Source organism: Cupressus sempervirens, chromosome 8 (genome assembly GCF_028749045.1).
Source record: "Cupressus sempervirens isolate cs-2001-9-10 chromosome 8, ASM2874904v1, whole genome shotgun sequence".
Lineage (NCBI taxonomy): Eukaryota > Viridiplantae > Streptophyta > Pinopsida > Cupressales > Cupressaceae > Cupressus > Cupressus sempervirens.
The window spans coordinates 536,310,478-536,334,173 of NC_143125.1; the positions used below are offsets into that span (position 1 = coordinate 536,310,478).

Below are 23,696 nucleotides of genomic sequence, written 5' to 3' on the forward strand. Positions count from 1 at the left end.
ACCTATTTCTCTTGTTCCTGATCCAACAGACCAGCCTATGATGCTTCATGATTTGGGAGTTCGGCTTCCATTAGGTCTAGCTGATGGGAGGGCTCTAGTAGCTCCTGCAGCTCTAGTTATTCCAGTGATACTTGTACAGATTCCTTCGGCTTCTCCTGCAAGTTCACCTCGCTTTGTAGATGCTTCACTTGAGTTTGATCCTGTTTCTTTTGATGAGGATCCTGCTGATCAAGCATCTCCTAGTACTACTGTTGGTCATTCTTCTATCCAGCCTAAGTGGTGGGCTAAGAGACTTGTTGATCTTTGTGATGATGAGCTCATTGATGGGAGAATTGCTCGGAAAAAGAGCAAAACTATAGATTCTGTTAACTTTGCTCTTATGGCCAACATTCACAGTGTGTTTGAACCTCAAACATATTTCGAGGCTAAAGGAATTCCAGAGTGGGAACAAGCCATGACATCTGAACACCAGAGCCTGCTGAAGAACAACACTTGGGTCCTTTCTGATCTTCCGCCAGGGAAGAAACCCATTGACTGCAAATGGGTCTACAAAATCAAATACAAATTAGATAGTACTTTGGACAAGTACAAAGCTCGTTTAGAGGCGAAGGGCTTTTCTCAGCGTCAGAGCATTGATTATGAGGAGACTTTTGCTCCTACTGCAAAGATGAGCACCATTAGATTAGTCCTAGCCATGGTAGCACAGTTTGGCTAGAAGGTCCATCAGATGGATGTCAAGAGTGCTTTCTTGAATGGTGATCTCCATGAAGAGGTCTACATGATGCAGCCTCCTGGTTTCAAGGTTGCTGGTAAAGACCATCAGGTTCTCCGATTGGTAAAAGCTCTCTATGGCTTGAAGCAGGCCCCTTGGACATGGTACATCAAGATTGATAAGTACCTCAGTGGTCAAGGCTTCAAGAGGAGTTCTTCAGACTCAAATTTGTACATCAAGACTACTGACAGTGACATCATCCTTCTGGTTATCTATGTGGATGATTTGATCATCACTGGTAGTTCGGCATCTTTGATTTAGGGAATAGAAACAGAACTTATGCCAATCTTTTGATATGACTGACCTTTGGCTCATGCATTATTGCTTAGGTGTTGAAGTTTTTGGCAACAGTCTTTTGGTATAGTCATCTCTCATTCCAAATATGCTAGGGCCTTGTTAGAAAAATTCCGAATGTAGGATTGCAAACCTGCATCTACACCTATGGAGAAAGGTCTTAAGTTATCAGCAAAGTCTGATTCTTCTTCCATTGATTTTGAACAGCTGTCTATGAGACAGGACCATAGAGTCGAAGGACATAGAAAAAACAAAAACTGAGAATGGAAGAAAAACAACACCATAAGTGAACGAACCAAAGAGGGAGTAAACACAGTCCAGCACAGCATACGCTTACTGAGAAAGCTTGAGATCTTTAGATTCATCAACAATGGAAATAATGTGCTTAGTGCAGGTATGAAGATTTCTATCACAAATACTGATAATTCAGCAATAATCATTGTATGAATTTTTAGCATTGGTTGTTGGTTAACGTCCTTAATGTTAACATTTGTTTCTAAGACATTATAATTAATTATGATGCTTTCAAAGTGCGAAGAGTAAGGATCCATACATATTTGTGCAGTTTAGGTTTAGTGCCATTATATATTCCCACATTTTCATCTATAAACTGTTTGAAATTTTAGAGATGGTTTGAAAAAAGAGACCAAGCAATGTGAACTAGTTCTGCTAGATGAGCAATGAAGCCATATTTCACAAGAGGTAAGACATCTTGACAAACAAACCTGAGTGAATTCAGTTCAGCGGCAGTAGTATTGCCAGGGTATAGAATGAAACAAATTGCAGATCAGAGTCTGATGTAGTCATTTGGAGGCAGGATCCAGCATAAAACCAGATTAGGAATAGATGGGCCTTTCAGTGATTTGTTCCTTATGCACCTTATGGTTCAGGTAGAAGATACAAATCCAGGCATCCTTACAAGTAACTTGCAGAACTAATCTCCATGTGAAATGTGTTCTGTATGTTTTCATTGATGGTCAAGGTCGTATAAATCTCAGACGATTATTCTAAATAATAGAGAATTGTTTTGAGCTGCCTAATTCTCTGCTTGAGGTGCTTGAGCTGGTTGATTGTCTACTTGAGCTGCTTAGCTGTCTGGTTGTGCTACTTTGGTGTTTGCTTAAGCATCCTACTTGTCTACTTCACCTTTCTTTGTGCCTAGTCAGAATAGCCATGTCATGGGTTGAATTTTCAAAGATATTGCCCGTCTATGGATTGAATTACTTCTCTTTGGTGTAGTAGCTAAAATAAAGGAGCTTTCAGCACATATACTTGTGTTTTCCAATGGCAGAGAAATTAGTGGTTGGACCCATAGTTGAAAAACTTGCAATAATATCTTATCTAGTATGATATATCATGAGTCAAACTCAACAAAGATATAATTGCTGTTAATATCACAAGAGTTTTTTCATTTTCACGTCCAGACATTATCAGAAAAATTCGCAAAAATAGCGTGATATATCGGGGTTTAAATTGGTGGTGAAGTCAACAAAGGCATGACAAATTGTTTCAGGGTTTTTGTGGTTTATAAAGGTAAGAAAATCATGTTTTTTAATTCTTGTTTTTGGAGACAAAAATGCCGCATGCCATTCTCAAACGACATTATCATTCGACAGAAGGCATTCTCAGACGGGATTCTGAGCTGCGATGCCTTACACCACACTCAGTGCTCAAGTTCAATGCCTTCAGACGCCATTCTCATTTTCAGACGACATCCATGTGTATGTTGAAAACTTAATTGTATTGCCACAAAACAGCAGTCGGATATTGTGCCTGCATTTCACAATTGTTTTAAGTTCATTTCATGCATTGATGAACATTTTCCACTCAGATAATAAATGCCTACATACATCTGCACTTGGTAAATAAAGCTAAGGGATTAACATTTAAAAATGCTAAATCATTTTGCAAGGTTTTTATTATTTAATACGCATTTTGGGAAATTTTGAACCACTAATTATTCCTGGATAAAGCCAATTTGTCAGAGTAAATTTTTAGGAGAACAGTTAAACACGGAAAAATTTGCATGATGTCTATGGCTGACACAAAATATTGAAAAAGACATCAAATGTATTTCATAAGACATCTCCACCCTTCGATAAATCAAACTAAAAGAAAATGTATCAATAGCCATAGATGAAAAAAAAACTTTCAATTTGACTGAAAGTTACATCAAGAAAAATTGGAAGGGGACAAAGCAGTTGCAACCTATTTTAACTTTGCACAATTAGACTCAAAACTAACAACTATGTATTGAACTCAAAACTTTGATTAATATATGGTGCAACAGTTTTTTAATAACATGTGTGAATCATAGAGGTTGGCGTGAGTTGGCTGGATGCTGAAAGTTGAGCAAGCAAAATTTATACAGTTTTGGTTTTGAACAGAAATAGATTCAATACGCAATAAAAAAGGAACTAACACCTCACTCTCCAATAAGTAAGAAAATTACAACTCCTAAGGAATTTGGTGACACATCACTTAGAAAAAAAGAAGCTTTGTTAAATGTAACTAGAAAAATCAACTAAGAAAGTTTAAGGTGTAATGTATAGCATAACTATGGATAATAAATGCAAAACCACACAAACACTCATATCTGTTATTGTTATAGATCTGTTTCCAAATTGTATTAGTTGATAATCTGGTTGGTATCACTTATCAACTAATTGATAGTATGCATGCTTCCATCAAATTCTCAATTGAGCCTAAAGAATGTGTTACTGTTTTACCATTTTGTTTGTTGAGATTTTTTGGACAGAAACTTGGCACAGTATGTTTTCAGTGATATTGTGACATGTTAAATTTACAGGGCTGATGTACTTCGTGAAAACGCAGAGGCTGTTTTTGCAGCTTGTGATGCTGCTCATGGGCGATGGGCCAAGCTTTTGGGTGTTCGTGCACTTATTCATCCAAAATTACGCTTGCAAGACTTCTTATATCTTTACAATATTACTCAGGACTTTATAACTGCAACTGAAAAGGTATCTTTGGTCTCGTCTCTTGTGCCATTGTTTATTGTACAATTGTAGGATAATGTCGCATTACATGTAGAGGTGAACATCATTTTAATTTTGAGAAGATTACAAGGAACAGATTGGGGGTCGTTTGGGCTATAGTATCAGAGGAAGTTTGCAGTCACAATCAAAAGCATTTATTGATTATCAGCATAGTTCTCGTGTAAGTTTATTTCCTTCCAACAGGTATCTCTAACCCATGTGATTTAGAAATGTATGAGATTTACTTGTATCTAGGATAATTTTGGTTTCTTTTAGGAGAGTTGACCTTGTTTGGCAAATCCCATGTGTTGTCTATTTGCATAGTACATGCAATGCTATCTTGGAAAAATCTCTTAAGAATTGCTTTTTTTCTTATGATTTTTCTTTTGTTTTCTTGATTACTTATGGAGGCCCTTTTAAAGCGATTGTTGTGGGGTTATTGCAGATTGCAAAGCTTAGTGCAGTTTTGGACCAAGAAACATGGGTTGCCGTTGATGTTCCAGATGAATTTCAAGCTATTGTCAATTCCCTTACATTTACTGAAACTAGTGTTATAAGTGAGGAGTCAGTTGTCCTTCAATCAAATGATATGGAGAATTCAAATCATTGTATGCATGAAAATGTTGATGGTAAATCATTGGGGGACGTGTCAACATCTAGGGATCAGTTGAGACCATCAGAAGATGCAACAGGGAGCACTAGTGGTAACCGTGATACGGCGAGAGATGCTGTACCAGAGACAGGTGGCAAGGGTAGAAAGGGGCGTGAAAAGTCAAACATAAAGACAATAAATTATAGAGGTGTGGGATATCACATGGTAAACTGGTACGTGTTCGTCTAGACTGTTATCATAAGGTCTTGACAAGTATTTAAGAAATAAATACTATCATGAACCATGCTGAAGTGTTTTGTGACTTTTCTTCAAATACTTCCCACATATTGCTTTTTATCATTTCCCGTGTATTTACTGTCTTTTTCTTTTTTGCTTTGCTTTTTGTTCGAATCTGCTTGGTTTCAATGTCAAATTAAGGAACACTATGAACTATTAAATAAATTTGGGTAGCGAAAGTAAGCTCAGAGGGATTAAGTATAATTCCTGATAATTTTTTGCGCTAACAATGATGCCTTATACCTACTTTGCAGTGGTGTAATTTTACTAAAGATGATTTCGGAGTACATGGACATTAGCAATGCTCTATCAGCATTTGCTTCTGATGTGGTGCATCGTGTTGTTGACATTTTAAAACTTTTCAACACCCGTTCGTGTCAGCTTGTTCTTGGAGCTGGTGCTATGCAGGTTTTCATTTATTCCTCAATATCCATTGCTTGTCATGTTTGCAAAAGTATTAAGAGTATGCAGATCAGTTCAAAACAAAACTTTATATGTTGATATTGTTTGGTATTTCTTGTATTTCTTCATGTTTCTATGCTTTCTGCTCTCTTTCCTTTGCATATTGTATGCTCACACAATTATTGAACACGTTTCATATAGTCAAGTATTAGACTCTTTGGTTGGCAAATCTAGCTGTTCTTTTAAACATACTCATCAACTTGTATTAAAGGGTTTCCTGATTAAATGACATTACTAAATTAGTTAATGTTAGCCAATACTGATAATGGGAAAAAGATGCAGTATTCAGATACTTGTGCACACATCTTTCTTGGGTGGAAGTTAAAAAACTTAAATTAGAATTTATCATGGTTAATAAAGTAAATGTTTGTGATATTGCACTGAATTTTCTCTCATATGCTTGTATTGTGATCTGTGTGCAGTGCATCTGTGCTGCTACATGCAACTTTCTATCTGTTGTGTACTAATGAGGGTAAATCATATGCACATCTGTCTTTTTCCTAGTTTTTCCTTTGTCTTATACCAGACTGGTAGAAGGTTATTATCACTTTACATCTATGCTCCACGAAGTTTCTAGGACGGGGACGTTTTAGGGGATGGGGATGTGTTTTTGGTATGGAGATGGGTCAAAGCCAAAATTTAGGGGATGGGAACTTAGGGGACAGCGATTAAAAACATATGGGATTTTTTTATATAGAGAGACAAAATTCAAGTATGCATATCATAACATTGTTAAACCATTCATCATAGACATTTTAGAAGATCAATGCATGGAAAATTATCAAATGACAAATATTAAGTACCTCCATTATAACATATCACATACATACATAGTAGAAATAAAATGCCTAAAGTCTCCAAGTATTATGCATGAAATCAGAATAGAATAAAGAGAAGTGCAACTAAAATAGTAAGTAGTAAATAGAAATACTAAATGCAATCTTTCCTCACTGCTGCTACTACTGTTGCTCTATGTTTCATTCTCTCTTAGCAAGCACATCATATCTTAAAATGAGTAGAAAAGTTAGTGTATTAGTGTTTTAATGGACAAATATGGTTTGCACATTTTTATTATGTCTTTAAGACAATTACGGACCCGCACAAAAAGTAAAATTTACTGTTTTGTCTTTACCTGACTAGCTAGAAAAAAAGGGGACGGCTAGAAGTTTCAGGGACGGCTAGGGGACGGCAAAGCCGTCCTTGGTACTGCTGGCTGTCCCCAAGTTTCCTGCCCAATTTTTTTTTCTGTTTTGAGGACGTTTCCGAATTTGGCAAAAAAGGAACAGCTTTGGGGACAACAAAAATCCATCCTTGCGTCCCCATTTTGTTCCCGAGATGGGTACGAACCAAAAAGCATAGGGGACGCGTCCCCGTGGAACACAACTTTACATCTCTGAAAGTATCATACACTTTTCAAGCATAGAGCTGTTGCAATTTAAAAAGCTTGTCCTTCTTCTCTACAACTTGACCAATTCCTATCAATTGGCCTTATATGCATAGAACATCTCTTAAGGTGTCTTAGTACCTTTTAAGTGTAATGATGTTGACACTTTCTTGAAGGCTAAACTATTTCTCTATGAGGCTTTCTTATTTCTATAAATGACCCATTGGATATCCTTTTTGCAGATTTTAATGTTGAGACATATTATGACTTCTAAATCCTCAAAGGGTTTTATTGGAAATTCCAATTGTTGAATCATATGGAAAGTCTAAGAATGTAGGAACAAACACTACCCAATGAAGAGTGATTGTTGTTTGTTTGCTCTGGATCGAGCAATCATCGAGTACTACTTTTGTTACAGTGCAGAGCCGTTAGTTGGAAATGCAAAGTTTTGTAATTGTTTTGATCTAGATTTGAACTGCTAGCTTAATAGATAACAACCAAGCCCATGGAAAATGGCTTTTCCAATAATGGAACCACACCCATAAAGCCTTGTTTGTATGCCCCTTTGGTATCCTTTGAAGTGTTTTTTTGAAGGTGGAAGTCCTTGAGATTCCTAGTTTTTGGGCATTGCTGAGTTATCCACCCTAGCTTCAGCTATATTGATAAAGTCCCACTTCTCAGATTAAAACAAAACTCTTTATATTATCAAATATTCAATGGAAAACTTAATAAATGTTTTAAAAGAGATTCTTTCTAGTAGTATTATACTATTATGAGATATCCACAGACTTTATTGGATTGGACATAAGCATTAAGGAATACTTAGAAATTTATACTATAGCATAGTATATATATTGATATAACTCTTTCTCTTAGACTAACATAAGCATCAAAGGATGCTTAGAAATTTATATTACACCATAGTATATATGCTTCGTAACATAATAATTATTAAGGTGGGGTCATAGTAAGTGGATTTAAGTAATATTTTATTTAAATTATGTTAGTCAGAATTAATCTAACCAATATAGCCTAGGTTGTTGGGTGGTAGTCTTACAGCTACATAGAATAGGTCAATTGAGGAATAAGAAGGATCAGGTGGAATTTACTTCCTATTCGTAGGACTGCAGACTCAACTACTTAATTTATAAATGTCTATGATGTTTAAATAGTTATTAATCATAATCAATGTGTTCATTCGTGAAATGATGGAGATAATCGATTAATTACAAAGCAGAGGAATATTCCTTAAAGAAGAGATTAGAAGATCTTTCCTCAATGAAAATGATTTAGAACTAAATATAGAATGGAAAGTTACCAAAAATTTCTATTCAACTTAAATGACCATCATAAGCTAAATGTAACAATATTAGTTTAATAACTTGTGTATATTGTATTGTCTAATCTCTGACTGAATTCAACCTTTGGTATTATACTGGGTGCGAGTAGAAGATACCTGTGACAATTGGCAGACAAATATGAAAGGAAATAAAAAGCTTTGATTGACAAGAGCCAAATTGTTCAAAAACTTAAAATAAAAATCAGTGAGGTGTTGTGATCTGCAACTTGAGAAAAATTATCTATTACTATAATAGATAATTGTCAATTATTAGTTAATGGTAATCTATTGTATATATCTAGTTAGCTTTAGCTAGCTTTTGCTTTTTTAGCTTTATCTATTAGAATAGAATATTTCTATTCTTTTTGATAGTTTCTTAAGGAAACATCGCTTTATTCTTTTGTATATATAGACTTCTTGGTCTCTGTTAATAGTAAACAAGTGTTTACCAATTACTTTCGTAATATGGTATCAGAGCAAGGGTTTTTAAATTTTTTCTAAAATAATAATTTCCTTTCCGAAATTATCAGAAGCTATTTTCGAAATTATTTATCTGGAATATTTGCTTTGAACTAGGGTTTGTCTGGTTTTGTTTTTGAAGAACAAATCACACCTATTACCGTTTTTCCATTGTTGTGATCTGAAGCAAACTCCTACATTTTTTAAAACGTTTTTGACAGCCACGTTTTTCTGGAAAAAGTGCCTAAAACACCATTTTTTGGTGTCTATTTCTTCATAATCTCTGATGTTTTGGTAGGAAACCAATCTTTATAGAAGAAACCGGCCATTTTTTTGCTTGCAAACGTTTTTTCCTATGTTCCACTGAGTTTTCAGGACGGTGACGACAGGGGACAGCGAGACATGTTTCTGGGACGGCAAAAAAATTTGCCAATTTTGGGAATGGGGGGGGGGGGGGGGGGGACGACAAAAGTGACATTTTTGTTAATTTTTTAAATTTTTTGTGTTAAAAATTTGGGGACGGATGCAAGTCCCCATTGAAGTCCCCGAGATAGGACGTCCCTGTCCCCGAAATGCTGGCTTTTATGGGGGGACGCGTCCCCAGGGAACATAGGTTTTTTTCTACCTTTTTTTGCCTCTATTGCTGTTGACTAGGGTTTTTTTGAAACCCTATTTTTTGAGCTCAAAAAATTATTTTGATTTTTCAGATTCTTGGTGGGTTTTTCAAGAGCTCAACTGGGTTGTCATTCTTTTTTCTGGGTACCTCGATTTTTGTGTATTAATTTTTGAGCCAGTAGATACAAAAAATGACAACATATTTCTTATGGGTTTTTCGAGCTTTCTTTTGGGTCACTCTCCGTTTTTTTTGGGTCTTCCATTTTTTTGCCTCGAAGAACATGCCTTCACAGATTTTCATTGAAAAACGTACCATGGCTTCGCTGACAAACATTCTGCTCGAGCTCAACTCCAAATTCAATGGTTGAAATTATGGAACTTGGAAGCAGTGGATCATTGCAATCTTTGAATATCGGAACACTGATCAACTTGTTTTGGGTGTTACGAAATGTCCAACTGCTCTTGGTTCTGATCAGGATACATGGGATCTGAATAATTGAGAGGCGGTGATGCTTTTCAAATTATCCATGGCTAATGATCAACTTTCTCAGATTCCATCCGACAAGACAACTTTTGAGATCTGGACACATCTTAAAGGTTGATCTGCTTGACAGATCTAGACTAATTGCAGTATTAAATGTTTAAATAAAATCAAATTAGCGGAAGTCTTAATACATTTATACATAAATCAAATTATGCATCAAAACTTAAGAATTTAAGGTGAAATAAACAGAATTGAGAGAGAAGATAAAGAGTGCAAACAAGTTTGATTTCGGAGTTCGCCACAAACGTGACTACGTCTCCGGGTCGGCTCCAATAGAGTACGACCAATCTGATTAATCTCTAGAAATCAATTACAATTATGCACCAAGACCATTTCTTCTAGCACTTTGACAGCATAACAATTCTTTGAAGTACGAAAATGGCTCCAAAAATCTCCCTATTCTTTCAAAACTTCACCACTTGGACTTGAAAATTTCTCATAGACTTACAAGGTAATTCTCCAAGATTAATTCCCACAAGAATTCCTGCTCCAAAGTCTAATTGAATAATGCCCTTACCAAAGGACTACATCCCTTTTTATACATGATTTTATCCAGAAATGGCTTAAAACCATATAACCATCACCATAATTACATAGCCCAATTTGAAATAACAAAATAACCCCCTTAACTCCATCATAACAAATTTTATAACAAAATATCCCTTAAGAATTTGGAGTATTTGTTTCCACATATTACATTAAAGGCTTGTTTTTTTTTATAAAAATAAACCTTATTATAACAAACCACTCGGCTCAATATTCTTTTAACCATTCAACTCCCCATAGCAATCTTTCAACTGTTATCCTCTTACTAATTACCACGTATACTTACCCCGAAATTTTTGTGGGTGACTTACTGAATGAGCAGATTCTAAGGGATATGGAAAATGTTTGTTGGTTTTGGCGGATTGTAAAGGATGTCGTTATTAAATAAAATGTTTCCCAAACTAATCTAAAGTTAGACACGTGGGTTGTTGGTGAGGTAATGGAATAGTAATAAGGAGGTTTAACGTTCAAACCTCTTTAGCACAAGTCTTTTGTTTTTCTTTTTTTAGAAAAATGCCATCATATAAGCCATGTGGCACTTCTCAATTTGTTGATTACTCAACATGTGTCAGTATGTAATTGAATGAAAATGCTGATAGGTTGCTTAGTCATCTTGCTGACGTCATAACTATTACCTTTTGCCTCCAAAATTCAAATTGTCATAACTTCTTCAAATGAGCTCTGTTTTTGACAAAACGAACGCCGTTGGAAAGCTTTCATCGGGCTCTTCATTTTGAAATCCATTGTTGACCACTTTTGAGGTGGTTTGATTTTGCCCCTTATCTAGCCATTTGGTCTACCTGTTGACCAAAACTTTGACCAAGCGTAACTTGCACAAACGGACTCCTTTTTGCTCTGTTCAAGTTGCGTTGGAATCAGGACGTTGAGATCTTTTTGATGGTGCAAAAATCTAGAGATTTGAAGACACTTCAATTTTCACTGAAAATATCCACCGGATCAGGCCTCCTCATTGAAGACCTTTTGGACCTCCAAAAGTGACATTTACTCTTGACATAAAGTGAGGACTTGGCCTCCCCACTTGTCCTGTATCATTTGTACATCTGAATACCTGACTCACAAGCACAATGAAGACTGCAACAACATTGTTGATCATAAACATTATTCTATCACTTCCATAAGCATCTACATCAGTTGTCGTAGCCACTAACCAACAAACATTGACTAGCATCAAGCTGAACAATAATGCAGAAATGAAAGAGAATAAATCAACAACATATCGATCCTTCACAACAGGAACATTTTTACCCAAGGAACCATCAATGCTTTCAATCATCATTCCCTCGTACTACGGGTGCATCCTGCAACATCTGACCCTGCTTAGCTACTCCAAGTTCAAGTGTAGAACCACCTGTACTGACAGACATGAGAGTTAACTCTTTAGTTGCATTAATTACCCTCTTTAACTGCCCTGTGTTTGCAAAAGAACGATTAGTTTTAATCCTGTGAGAATGTACAATAGACTGAATGCCATCTTTAAACAAGTGATAATGATTCTTCTCCCAATAGAAAATTGCTTTTCTGTCATAAAGATAAGGGCTATCAGGCACTATCCCACAGATATCCAGTGGAACCACATCAAACTGTACTTCATCCACAAATTTACTAGTGATTGTGAATCTTATGGTGCATTGTCTTGTTACTTGCAACTTATCATTTTCACAAATCCAACCTAGTGGATAAGGTTTCTTATGTAATGTAGTTCTCAATCCCAAGTTTCTTACAGTATTTTCAGAAATCAAGTTCACTTGAGAACCACTCTCTATGAGCACATCAATTTTAGTGTTCTTAGCAACAACCCTTAAATGAAACAACTCATTCCTTTTCTTATCTTCAGAGAAATCATTAACTGTAGAAGTAGAAGCACAACTAGCAACAAAAATACTAGAAATAAGAACTTCACCTTTCAAACCCATAGCTGCTATCTTAGTCTCATCATCTGAATTTGAACCAAGATCCATAACAACATTTGCTGCTTTCTCCTTACCTTTCTGTTTCCGATCAAATTTTTGAGTCCACTTAGGCTTCAATTCGGGATGCAACTTCCAACAATGTTCTTCATCATGACCCTTCTTGTCACAATGAGTGTAAGAAAGCTTATCATCCTTCTTGACTGTAGCTGCCTTCTTTCCTTTCTCTATCTCTGCATTCTTAGAAGATTTCTTTACATCATTATCAAACTTATCAATAAAAGATCCTTTACCCCTTGACTCTAAGTGTGTAGCTTGAACAGACACTTCATCCAAATTACAAGGGTTTAATACCAAAATAGAATGTCTAAGGTAGGAATGGAGACCTCCTATGTACTTCAACAAAGTATCCTAGGTGTACAAAGGAACATTCAAAGCAATAGCCCTTTTCCTAAATTCATGGGAGTACTCTTGAACAGTTTGACCTTTCCCTTGCCTAAACATTTGCCAGTCCATCATTAACTGCTGCATATGTCCTAGGGGATAAAACTGCTTCTTAAGAGCATTAACACACTCTGCCCAAGTTAAACTGACTCTACCATGTCGTGAAACTTTTGCCTTAGTTTTACTCTCCCACCAGGTTAAAGTTGTACCTCCTAATCGAAGAGTAGCTAATTGAATCCTATCAACATCATCTAATAGGTTCTGGACTCTACAGTAGACTTCTACTTGCTGAATCCAATCATCCAATTTTTCAGCATTAAGTTCACCACAATACTTAGGCAAGTCAAATTTTACATCTAGTTTGATCTTAGGCTTATACCCACTCTTGAAAGGATTAGAAGAAGTAGAATGAGGAGAAGATGGAGAAGAAGGAGAAGAGGGAGGAGAAGGAGAAGAAGAAGAGGGTGGATCTGGTTTCATATCACCATCTCCATGATGTTGCCCTTTCTTGTCTTCACGTTCTTTCCGCTCTTGTCTCTCCTGAAAAAGAATGTCCACCTTAGCCTTCATCTCGAGGAATGCTCTTCAAAATTCTTGCTCACTGGTCTCATCAGGGACCTCCATTCCAGAAATAGACATCCTCGGAAATGTTCTTCGCTTCCCAATTTCAGGATTAAATTCTTCAAGCTTGCCTTTGCCCTTCTGAATCCTAGATCTTGTTAGCATTCAAGAAAACAACTGCAATAATAGTCAACTGAGCTCTGATACCACTTGATCTGCTTGACGGATCTAGACTAATTGCAGTATTAAATGTTTAAATAAAATCAAATTAGCGAAAGTCTTAATACATTTATACATAAATAATGCATCAAAACTTAAGAATTTAAGGTGAAATAAACAGAATTGAGAGAGAAGATAAAGAGTGCAAACAAGTTTGATTTCGGAGTTCGCCACAAACGTGACTACGTCTCCGGGTCGGCTCCAGTAGAGTACGACCAATCCGATTAATTTCCAGAAATCAATTACAATTATGCACCAAGACCATTTCTTCTAGCACTTCGACAGCATAACAATTCTTTGAAGTACAAAAATGGCTCCAAAAATCTCCCTATTCCTTCAAAACTTCACCACCTGGACTTGAAAATTTCCCATAGACTTACAAGGTAATTCTCCAAGATTAATTCCCACAAGAATTCCTTCTCCAAAGTCTAATTGAATAATGCCCTTACCAAAGGACTACACCCCTTTTTATACATGATTTTATCCAAAAAAGGCTTAAAACCATATAACCATCACCATAATTACATAGCCCAATTTGAAATAACAAAATAACCCCCTTAACTCCATCATAACAAATTTTATAACAAAATATCCCTTAAGAATTTGGAGTATTTGTTTCCACATATTACATTAAAGGCTTGTTTTTTTATATAAAAATAAACCTTATAATAACAAACCACTCGGCTCAATATTCTTTTAACCATTCAACTCCCCATAGCAATCTTTCAACCGTTATCCTCTTACTAATTACCACGTATACTTAACCCGAAATTTGTGTGGGTGATTTAATGAATGAGTGGATTCTAAGGGATATGGAAAATGTTTGTTGGTTTTGGCGGATTGTAAAGGATGTCGTTATTAAATAAAATGTTTCCCAAACTAATCTAAAGTTAGACACGTGGGTTGTTGGTGAGGTAATGGAATAGTAATAAGGAGGTTTAACGTTCAAACCTCTTTAGCACAAGTCTTTTGTTTTTCTTTTTTTTTAAAAATGCCATCACATAAGCCATGTGGCACTTCTCAATTTGTTGATTACTCAACATGTGTCAGTATGTAATTGAATAAAAACGCTGACAGGTTGCTTAGTCATTTTGCTGACATCATAACTATTACCTTTTGCCTCCAAAATTCAAATTGTCATAACTTCTTCAAATGAGCTCTGTTTTTGACGAAACGAACGCCGTTGGAAAGCTTTCATTGGGCTCTTCATTTTGAAATCCATTGTTGACCACTTTTGAGGTGGTTTGATTTTGCCCCTTATCTAGCCCTCTGGTCTACCTGTTGACCAGAACTTTGACCGATTGTAACTTGCACAAACGGACTCCTTTTTGCTCTGTTCAAGTTGCGTTGGAATCAGGACGCTGAGATCTTTTTGATGGTGCAAAAATCTGGAGATTTGAAGACACTTCAATTTTAAACGGACTCCTTTTTGCTCTGTTCAAGTTGCGTTGGAATCAGGACGCTGAGATCTTTTTGATGGTGCAAAAATCTGGAGATTTGAAGACACTTCAATTTTCACTGAAAATATCCATCGAATCAAAGGTCTTCATGAGACTTTTAACAAAAGCAAAGCCTTCTTTTTGAAAAACACTCTATTTTCTATTGTCATGGATGAGCGCTCTTTGCTCTAGGCACACTTGAATCGAATTAAGGAAATCCATGATCAGTTACTTGCCATCAGTCACAAATGGAGGAAGAGGATATTGTGGTTATCACTCTTTGGAGTTTACCAAAGTCCTATGAGCATTTTATTGAGACTCTCAACATCACATCTTCTGGTGTTGATTTGAAGTTCACTAATCTCTGCACACTGCTACTTCAGCAAGATTGGTGGAAACAATAGATCAGTAACAGCTCCAATTCCACCTCCATAGAGCAAGCCTTTGCTGCAAAGTCCTTTCAGATGGATAAAGGCAAGTTTCAACAGCCATCTCAGCATAAGTCTTCTGCTCTAGCATTAGATGGTTCCCAAAAGAACATTCAATGCAACTACTGCCATAATTTTGGACACATGAAGGTTGAATGTCAGAAACACTCGGCTGCACTATCTAAGCAATCAGGTTCGTAGCCCAAAGTAAATAGTGCAGAGCACTCTGAGTAGGCAGAACCTATCTACCTTCATGGCTAAAAGCCTTATAGATCATGTGAAGTTGTCTGCCTGGTGCATTGATTCAGGCACCTCTCGTCATTTCACTCACCGTAGAATGGTTTATTGATTACCAGCCATATTTAGACTTTGTTATTTTTGGTGGCGAAGAAGAGTACACGATTGTTGGCTAAGGCAACATTTAGATTCAGTCTGCTGGGAGGAATCTCATATTCCTTGATGTGTACTACATTCCAGGGATGAAACTAAATCTACTCTTAGTCAGTTAGTTGTTGCGACATTCTCCACACTTGGATGTCACCTTTAGTTCACATCAGTGCACCATCACTGATCGGGCGACTTAGCCTACTGTTGCAGTGGGTTTTGAAGATCATGGTCTTTTCAGACTTACTGATATGGTGATTCTCGGGACTTAGCTATAGCTGCTCGGTAGTCTTCTATCAACACACTTTGGCATCAGCAATATGGGCACTTAAATGTGCATTATTTGTCACAACTTGCTTGAAATGAACTTGTTCTTGGATTGCCAGAGATACAAACCCAATAGCTTGGAGTTTGTGATGCATGTCAAGCTAGGAAGCAACATCGTACACCTTTCACCGGTGGTGATTCAAGGTGCGCTTCTTAGGTACTTCAATTTGTTCATGCCAATATTTGCGGCCTTATGGCCACTCTTTCTGTTCTTGGGTCTAGGTATTTTCTATTGTTTGTTGATGATTTCAGTAGAAAAATGTGGGTGTATTTCCTTAAAAAGAAATCAGATGTATTTCCTGTATTTTAGAAGTTTAAATCTTTAGTTGAAAAAGAGTTTGGGAAATTTGTTATTACTCTTAGATCAAACAATGGGAGGGGGGGAATTTTGTTCTAATGTTTTCTCTAGCTTCTTGGATACACATGACATCAAACGCCAGTTAACCACACCTCATATGCCACAACAGAACAGTGTAGTTGAACGTTGGAACAGGACAATCACCGAGATGGCTTGATCCATGCTCGAATATAGACATGTTCTGAAGAAGTTTTGGGCAAAAGCAGTTAACATTGCAGTTTATTTGTTGAACCGGTCACCCACAGTGGCGGTCAAAGGTAAAACTCCGGAAGAGGCCTGGTTAGGTCGCAAGCCCAGAATCAGTCACCTGAAGGTTTTTGGCTCCCTTGCTTTCGTTTGGATCCCTAGTGCATCACGCACCAAGTTGGATGCCAAGAGTCAGAAACTCATACTTGTTGGATACAATAGTCTTCACAAAGCCTACCGCTTGATTGATGTTGAGACATCTCGTCTCATCTACAGTCGTGATGTAGTCTTTGATGAGCAGTGAGGACCTTTCATGCCTGCTTCTCCTATTTTTGATCGAGCAGACCAACCTATGTAGGCTTGTGATTTGGGAGTTCGGCTTCCATTAGGTCCACCTAATGGGAGGGCTCTAGTAGCTCTAGTTATACCAGTGATACTTGTACAGACACCTTCCACTTCTCCTGCAGGATCACCTCGCTTTGTAGATGCTTCATTTGAGTTTGATCCAGATTCTTCTGATGAGGAACCTCATCATCATGCATCTCCTGATACTCATGTTGGTCATTCTCCTATCCGACCTAAGTGGTGGGCTAAGACACTTGCTGATCTTCGCATAGTTATGGGACTTGGACTCGCTTCTGACTCAAAAAGTCAAAATCCGACTCGGACTCGGACTCAGCCAGGACTTGATAAATCGAAAAACCCATGAATTTCAAAGGTTTTGAAGGGTTTAACGATTTTTTCATGCATCATTTAGTCAATTAACATCAAATACACAATAATTGAGATAAATAGAAGCTACTTAACACTCATACACAATTTTGCTCAGATTACATAAGTATAACAACTAATTTTTGAAGGAAAAAACTGAATAACATAATATAAAGTTGAAGATTTAAGATATAAGATTCAATCCTTAATAAATTCTTGACATACCACAACATCATTTTCAGAATTCATATGTATTGAAAAAAACACCTTCCAAAAATCTCTATCGTTTTAATTTTTTTAATTTTTAAATTTAATTTAAATTTTTTTTTTTCGGAGAGTCCTGGCCTTGGGACTCAGTAGAGTCCTTGGCCTCGGCGAGTCCATGTGGACTCTGCTAGGACTCGACCGAGTCAGATTCCAGAGGCCATTTGCCTTGGAAAGGCTGCCTTTGCCTTGGACTCGCAAAGTCCCGGAACACTGGATCTTTGTGATGATGAACTCATTGATGGGAGAACTGCTCGGAAAAAAAAGAAAAATTACAGATTTTGTTAAGTTTTCTCTAATGGCCAACATTCATGGTGTGTTTAAACCTCAAACATATTCTGAGGCTAAAGGAATTCCAGTGTGGGAATAGGCCATGCAATTTGAACACTAGAGCTTGTTGAGGAACAACACTTGGGTCCTTTTTGATCTTCCACTAGGGAAGAAATCCATTGGCTGCAAATGGTTTTACAAAATCAAATACAAATTGTATGGTAATTTGGAAAAGTACAAAGCTCGTTTAGTGGTGAAGGGTTTTTCTTAGCATCAAGGCATTGATTATGAGGAGACCTTTGCTTTTACTGCAAAGATTAGCACCATCAGCTTAGTCCTAGCGATGATAGCACAATTTGGTTGGAAGGTCCATCAGATGGATGTCAAGAGTGCTTTCTTGAATGATGATGTCCATGAAGAGGTCTACATGTCGCAACCTCTTAGTTTCAAGGTTGTTGGTAAAGACCATCAGGTTCTCAAATTGGTAAAAGCTCCCTGCGGCTTGAAGCAAGCCCCTCGAGCATGGTACATAATAATTGATAAGTACCTCAGTGATCAAGGCTTCAAGAGGAGTTCATCAGACTCAAATATGTACATCAAGACGACTGATAATGACATCATACTTTTGGTTATTTATGTGGATATTTTGATTATCACTGGTTGCTTGACATCTTTGATTCATGGAATGAAACAGAATTTATGCTAGTCTTTTGAAATGATTGACCTTGGGCTTATGCATTATTGCCTAGGTGTTGAAATTTGGTAATAGTCTTCTGGTATATTCATCTCTCAGTCCAAATATGTCAGGGCCTTGTTAGAAAAATTCCGTATGTAGGTTTGCAAGCCTACATCTACACCTATGGAGAAAGGTCTGAAGTTATCAGAAAAGTCTAATTCTCCTTCCATTGATGATACTAATATAGGCAACTAGTAGGCAGCCTCATCTTCCTTTTTGCTAGTAGGTCTGATATCAGCTTCGTAGTCAACTATATTTCACATTTTATGACAACTCCTAAGGATGATCATTGGATGATAGCAAAGCATGTGCTTCGTTATGTGAAGGGGACTTTAGATTATGGACTTCTGTACTCTCGAAGTTCTAATCCGAAACTTAGTGGGTTCACAGATTCAAATTGGGTAGGCTTTGTTGATGATAAAAAGTCAACTTCTAGATATGTGTTTAGTTTGGGATCCGATGCAGTCACATAGACCAATAAGAAGCAGTAGGCAGTTTCTCTCTCCTCTATAGAGACCGAATACAGAGGGACTGTTAAGGCAGGATGTGAAGCTATTTGGCTTTGTCTGATGCTTGGGGATATGCAGATGTCACCATCAGGACTGACTACTCTGTTTGTTGATAACGAAGGTGTTATCAAGTTAGCACGAAATCCAGTCTTCCATGAACAAACCAAGCATGTGGATATGTTCCCTATCATTATGTACGACAATTGGTTGAAGACGAGACTATAGATTTGCAGTATGTTCCCACCACAGATCTGACTGCAGACATTCTCACCAAGCCTTTTGGTCTTGATAAGTTTGTCAAATTCATAGAACAACTTCTTGTTCTAGATAGATTAACCATTAAGGGAGGGTATTACAATAATAGATAATTGTCTATTATTAGTAATGGTAATCTACTGTAAATATGTAGTTAGCTTTCAGTTTTTTAGCTTTATCTGTTAGAATAAAATATTTCTATTCTTTTTGATAGTTTCCTAAGGAAACATCGCTTTATTCTTTTGTATAGATAGACATCTCGGTCTTTGTTAATATCAAGCAAGTATTTACCAATTACTTTTGTAATATTGTGATCTGCAACTTGAGAAAAATAAGCGCTTATGTGGTGGGGGAGGGCTTTTTTGCTGAAGTGAGGTGTGGATTTCCAGCAGTGCCATCTAAAAGTGAAGAATTGGAGAAGCTTTGTATTTTCAAAGAGGCACATACAAGAAGTTGTGCCCATTGCCTACTACTGTTCAGTACATCAAATAAAAGTGTTGTTTGTTTGCTCAAACAAACAAAAAAATAGCAATGAAAAGTGAGAATTGAGTCTGATAAAGGGGAACAATGAAAATCAAGCTAGAGTACTGTCTTCAGTAGCAAAGTGCTTTAAAGGTTCTTCATTTTAATATAATATTTATGCTATGTTCCCCAGGGACGCATACCCGCCCTAAAACCCCCCGTTTCGGGGATGGGGACAGGGGGACGAGTATGGGACGTCCCCCAGCCGTCCCCAAATTCCCTTTTTTTGCAGGGGACGTCCCCGAAACTTAGGGACGTGGGGGGGACAAAAGGGCCGTCCCCGGTACGGAAAGGTACCGGGTACGGCCGGCCGTCCCCCTTTTTTGCAAGCTCAAAACATTAAAAAAAAAACATAAAAAAAACATTTGTTGTGTCTTTTTTGGTCGGCTAGTGGGCCCCACTCCAAAAACCCTAAAATGTATATAACTCAACACATTTAAATTGTTTTAACCATTCTTTGGTTTTCATTTTATGTTGCAGCTTGCTGAAGTTTTCATTTTGCAAGTAGAGGAGGTAATAGTTTTGCTTCCAAGAGCTTGACCAAGGGTTTGATCTTCTATTTTGTCCACCAATTAAGTATTAAACTCTTTGTGCTTTCATCTATCATTTTTTTAATAAATTTGTAGCTTGCAAAGTCTGATTTTTTTTTTTTTTCATTGTTTCAGCTCATATATCTATTCAATTGCATATTTAAACACAATGAGCAGTAGTGGGAGTACAAGTAGTAGTAGTGAAGAAGAAAATGTAGAGGTTGATGTTGTTAGTAGTGACACTAGGCAAAAACCCAATCCTAAAGCTGATTTGTTTAAATGCCCATCTGACATTATGAAGAATTTTGCAAAGGGTCCTTTCAATAGAAAAAAACCTCTTCTCCAATATGTCACACCTAGGCCAAAAGATAAAAAGAATTCGGGAGTGACTAGGGTGTGGGATTGTCATGTTTGTCTTGATGATTTTAGGGGCAGCTATACAAGAGTGAAGTCACATTTTTTAGGTGTTACATGCCAAGGAGTCAAAGCTTGTCATAACCTAACCGATGAACAAAAATTAGAATGTCAAAGATTGCACTTAGAGGCTGAAATGGAGGGGCAAAATTTGACAGTGACATCACCATCCATTCCCTCACAATCATCTAGGCATATTTCATCCGCCATTGGTACTAGTGGCAGCCCTAGTGGGTCTAGAGGGAAGAGAAAGATAAGTAGTAGTGAGAAGGGCTCGGTGGAAAGTATGTTTAATGCACAGGCAAAGGAGAAGTGTGAGGCATCCATTGGTAGATTTTTTGTTGCTAATGGTATCCCATATAATGCAGCCCGTTCCACTTATTATAAACAAATGGTGAAAAATATTATGAGCATGAATTCCTCATTTGTGCCCTCCGGTGAGCATAAGCTACGAACCACTATCCTAGATGAAGAGTACTCAAAGGTTGCTTTATTATTTGAGGATATGAGACACACTTGGGTTAGGACAGGCTGCTCTATTGTGATGGATGGGTGGATCGATGTTAGACATCGGCCACTCATCAATATCATTGTCACATCCCCTGTTGGCTCTTATTTTTTGAGAGCCATAGATTGCTTAGGAAAGAAGAAGGATGCAGATTTTCAGTTCACCATTTTGCGAGATGCCATAGAGGAGATTGGGCCCTCTAATGTTGTACAGGTTATCACAGATTCTGCACTTGTGTGCAAATCAGCAGGTTTGATGATAGAGGGTGCTTATAGGCACATATTTTGGACCCCTTGTTGTGTTCATTCTTTGAACAATGCATTGAAGGACATAGGGAAGATTGAATGGGTGAAGCAAGCGGTGCTAGAAGCTAGAGAAGTGCAAATGTTTATTTGCAACCACCACACTTCACTTGCTCTATTTAGGTCCTTCTCCAAGAAGGAGTTCCTCAAACCAGCCGAGACAAGGTATGTCAATTATAATTATAGTTTACTTTTAGTTTGTTTTAATTTTAAGTTATTTAAAAAAATTATTTATAAGTTTACTTACATGTGATGCTTTTTGTTTTAAATTTTAATCATTAATGTTTAAGTTTAAATTTTTAATTTTTAATTGTTGCTATAGGTATTGCACATATTTCATCTTGATGGAGAGGATGATTGAGGTGTATGAGGCCCTTCAATTGATGGTGGTGAATCCAGAGTGGGGACGATGGTCTCATTCTAAGTTCACTGAAGGAAAAGTGGTGAGGCAAAGGATCCTTGATGAGAGTTGGTGGTTCACAATGAAGTAAGTTGTTGGTTTTTAAATTTACTATTAGTCTTTTGCTTGCTGATTTTCCTACTAATAATCTTAAAATTCTAATTCTGATTTTTTTTTTTGTTGGCATTTTGATCTTTCAGATACATTTGCTCTGTCATAGCACCCATTGTTGATATCATTAGATATGCTGATACTGATGCTCCTAGTTTAGGAGAGATCTATGAGACTATTGACAGCATGTTGGGTAAGATGAAGAGAATTGTTGCGGCAAAGGATCCTACATTGGGCTTTTATGAGGAGCATATTAGGCCTATTGTGACGCGGAGGTGGAACATAATGAATACCCCGCTTCATATGGCAACATTTTCTCTAAATCCCAAATGGTATGCACAGTTCGGTGGAAGGGGCCTCCCATGTAATGATCCTGAGGTTTTGGATGGCTTCACAAAAGCAATTGATAAGATGTATTCAGCTCAAGATGCCTCTACTCTTCGTGCACAGTTCCTTGACTTCACCAACCTTCGTGGCCCAAACTTGGGTAAGCCACAAGCAAGGTTGGATAGAGTTGTTTTGGCACAGAGGGATCCTATTCGATGGTGGACTTGGCATGGGAGAGATACACCTGAGTTAAAGATACTTGCCGGTCGCCTTTTTTCACAGGTTGCTAGTTCTTCAGCTGCAGAGAGGAACTGGTCCATATATTCATATATCCACTCTATCAAGAGGAATAGACTTACCTCTAAAAGAGCAGAGAAGCTAGTGACAGTGCATCATGCTCTTCGACTTGCCGATCGCCAGACTCCAGAGTATAGGGAGACACCAACTTTGCGATGGGATGTTGAGCCTAAGGATGTGGCCCAGATAGATGAAGATGACATAGCACCAGGACTGGTTGGGGTTCCATTGGATGAGACTACGCTTCCTGTGGAGGATGACAGTGAGGAGGATTCTGATTTTGATGCCATGGATTAGTAGAAGCAGAATAGGAGCAGTAGTCTGCTTCATTTTCTATGTTTTGCTTTTTATGTTGAACATGAACATGATTATGATACATTGATTATATGATACTTGTTACTTTTTGGCAGCCTATAGCTTTGGGCATATTTTGATTTTGATTTTCAGATTTATGATTTATCATGCTTATCATTATGAGTCTTATGATATTGACAATGGTTAATAACTTAATGTTCATTGTTCAGTGTTCTTTGATATTGTATTGATATGCATTTTGAGAATTGGGTACTAAAATACTAAATTGTAAAATACTAAAATCGGATATTATTTCATAGATGGCATTCAAATGTTGTATGTTATGGTTCTATAATGTTTAAATGACATGCTTTGTGCTTAGTTGCATATGAATGACATGTATATTTACAAATTTCAATGTATATACTATATTTTAAAATTTTTCTATATATATAGCCGTCCCCGTCCCCCCCCCGTCCCCAAAATCGCCAAAAAAATTTGCCGTCCCGGAAACCCGTCCCGTCGTCCCCCGTCGTCCCCGTACCGAAAACTTGGGGGAACATAGTATTTATGCTTTCGTAAATATAAAGTTCAAAGTATATAAATTTAAAAAATGTATTTCCCTCTGCATTGAAGACCAGAAATAACTCCATATCTTCCAATCCATAAGGA

At 37.2% G+C, this 23,696-nt stretch overlaps 2 protein-coding genes across 5 annotated transcripts in view; both read left to right on the forward strand.

Moving 5' to 3' along the window:
* The window catches only part of VPS54, a 163,905-nt gene that overhangs the window by 83,689 nt on the left and 56,520 nt on the right, over nucleotides 1-23,696 (forward strand). For all 4 annotated transcript variants that reach the window (XR_016355657.1, XR_016355658.1, XR_016355656.1 and 1 more), the window contains 4 exons: nucleotides 3,876-4,047; nucleotides 4,160-4,243; nucleotides 4,508-4,887; nucleotides 5,206-5,359. Coding sequence is in view for 1 of the 4 variants with exons in the window: in XM_089798340.1 (XP_089654466.1) it covers nucleotides 3,876-4,047; nucleotides 4,160-4,243; nucleotides 4,508-4,887; nucleotides 5,206-5,359 (790 nt within the window). In the remaining 3 variants the exon portion in view is untranslated. The remainder of the gene's footprint in view (nucleotides 1-3,875; nucleotides 4,048-4,159; nucleotides 4,244-4,507; nucleotides 4,888-5,205; nucleotides 5,360-23,696) is intronic.
* Nucleotides 17,613-23,187, forward strand: LOC149543557 (uncharacterized). The gene is made up of 3 exons (XM_089796303.1): nucleotides 17,613-21,760; nucleotides 21,918-22,082; nucleotides 22,196-23,187. The coding sequence occupies exons 1-3, from the start codon at nucleotides 20,541-20,543 to the stop codon at nucleotides 23,025-23,027; spliced, it is 2,217 nt and encodes a 738-aa protein (XP_089652429.1). The 5' UTR covers nucleotides 17,613-20,540; the 3' UTR covers nucleotides 23,028-23,187.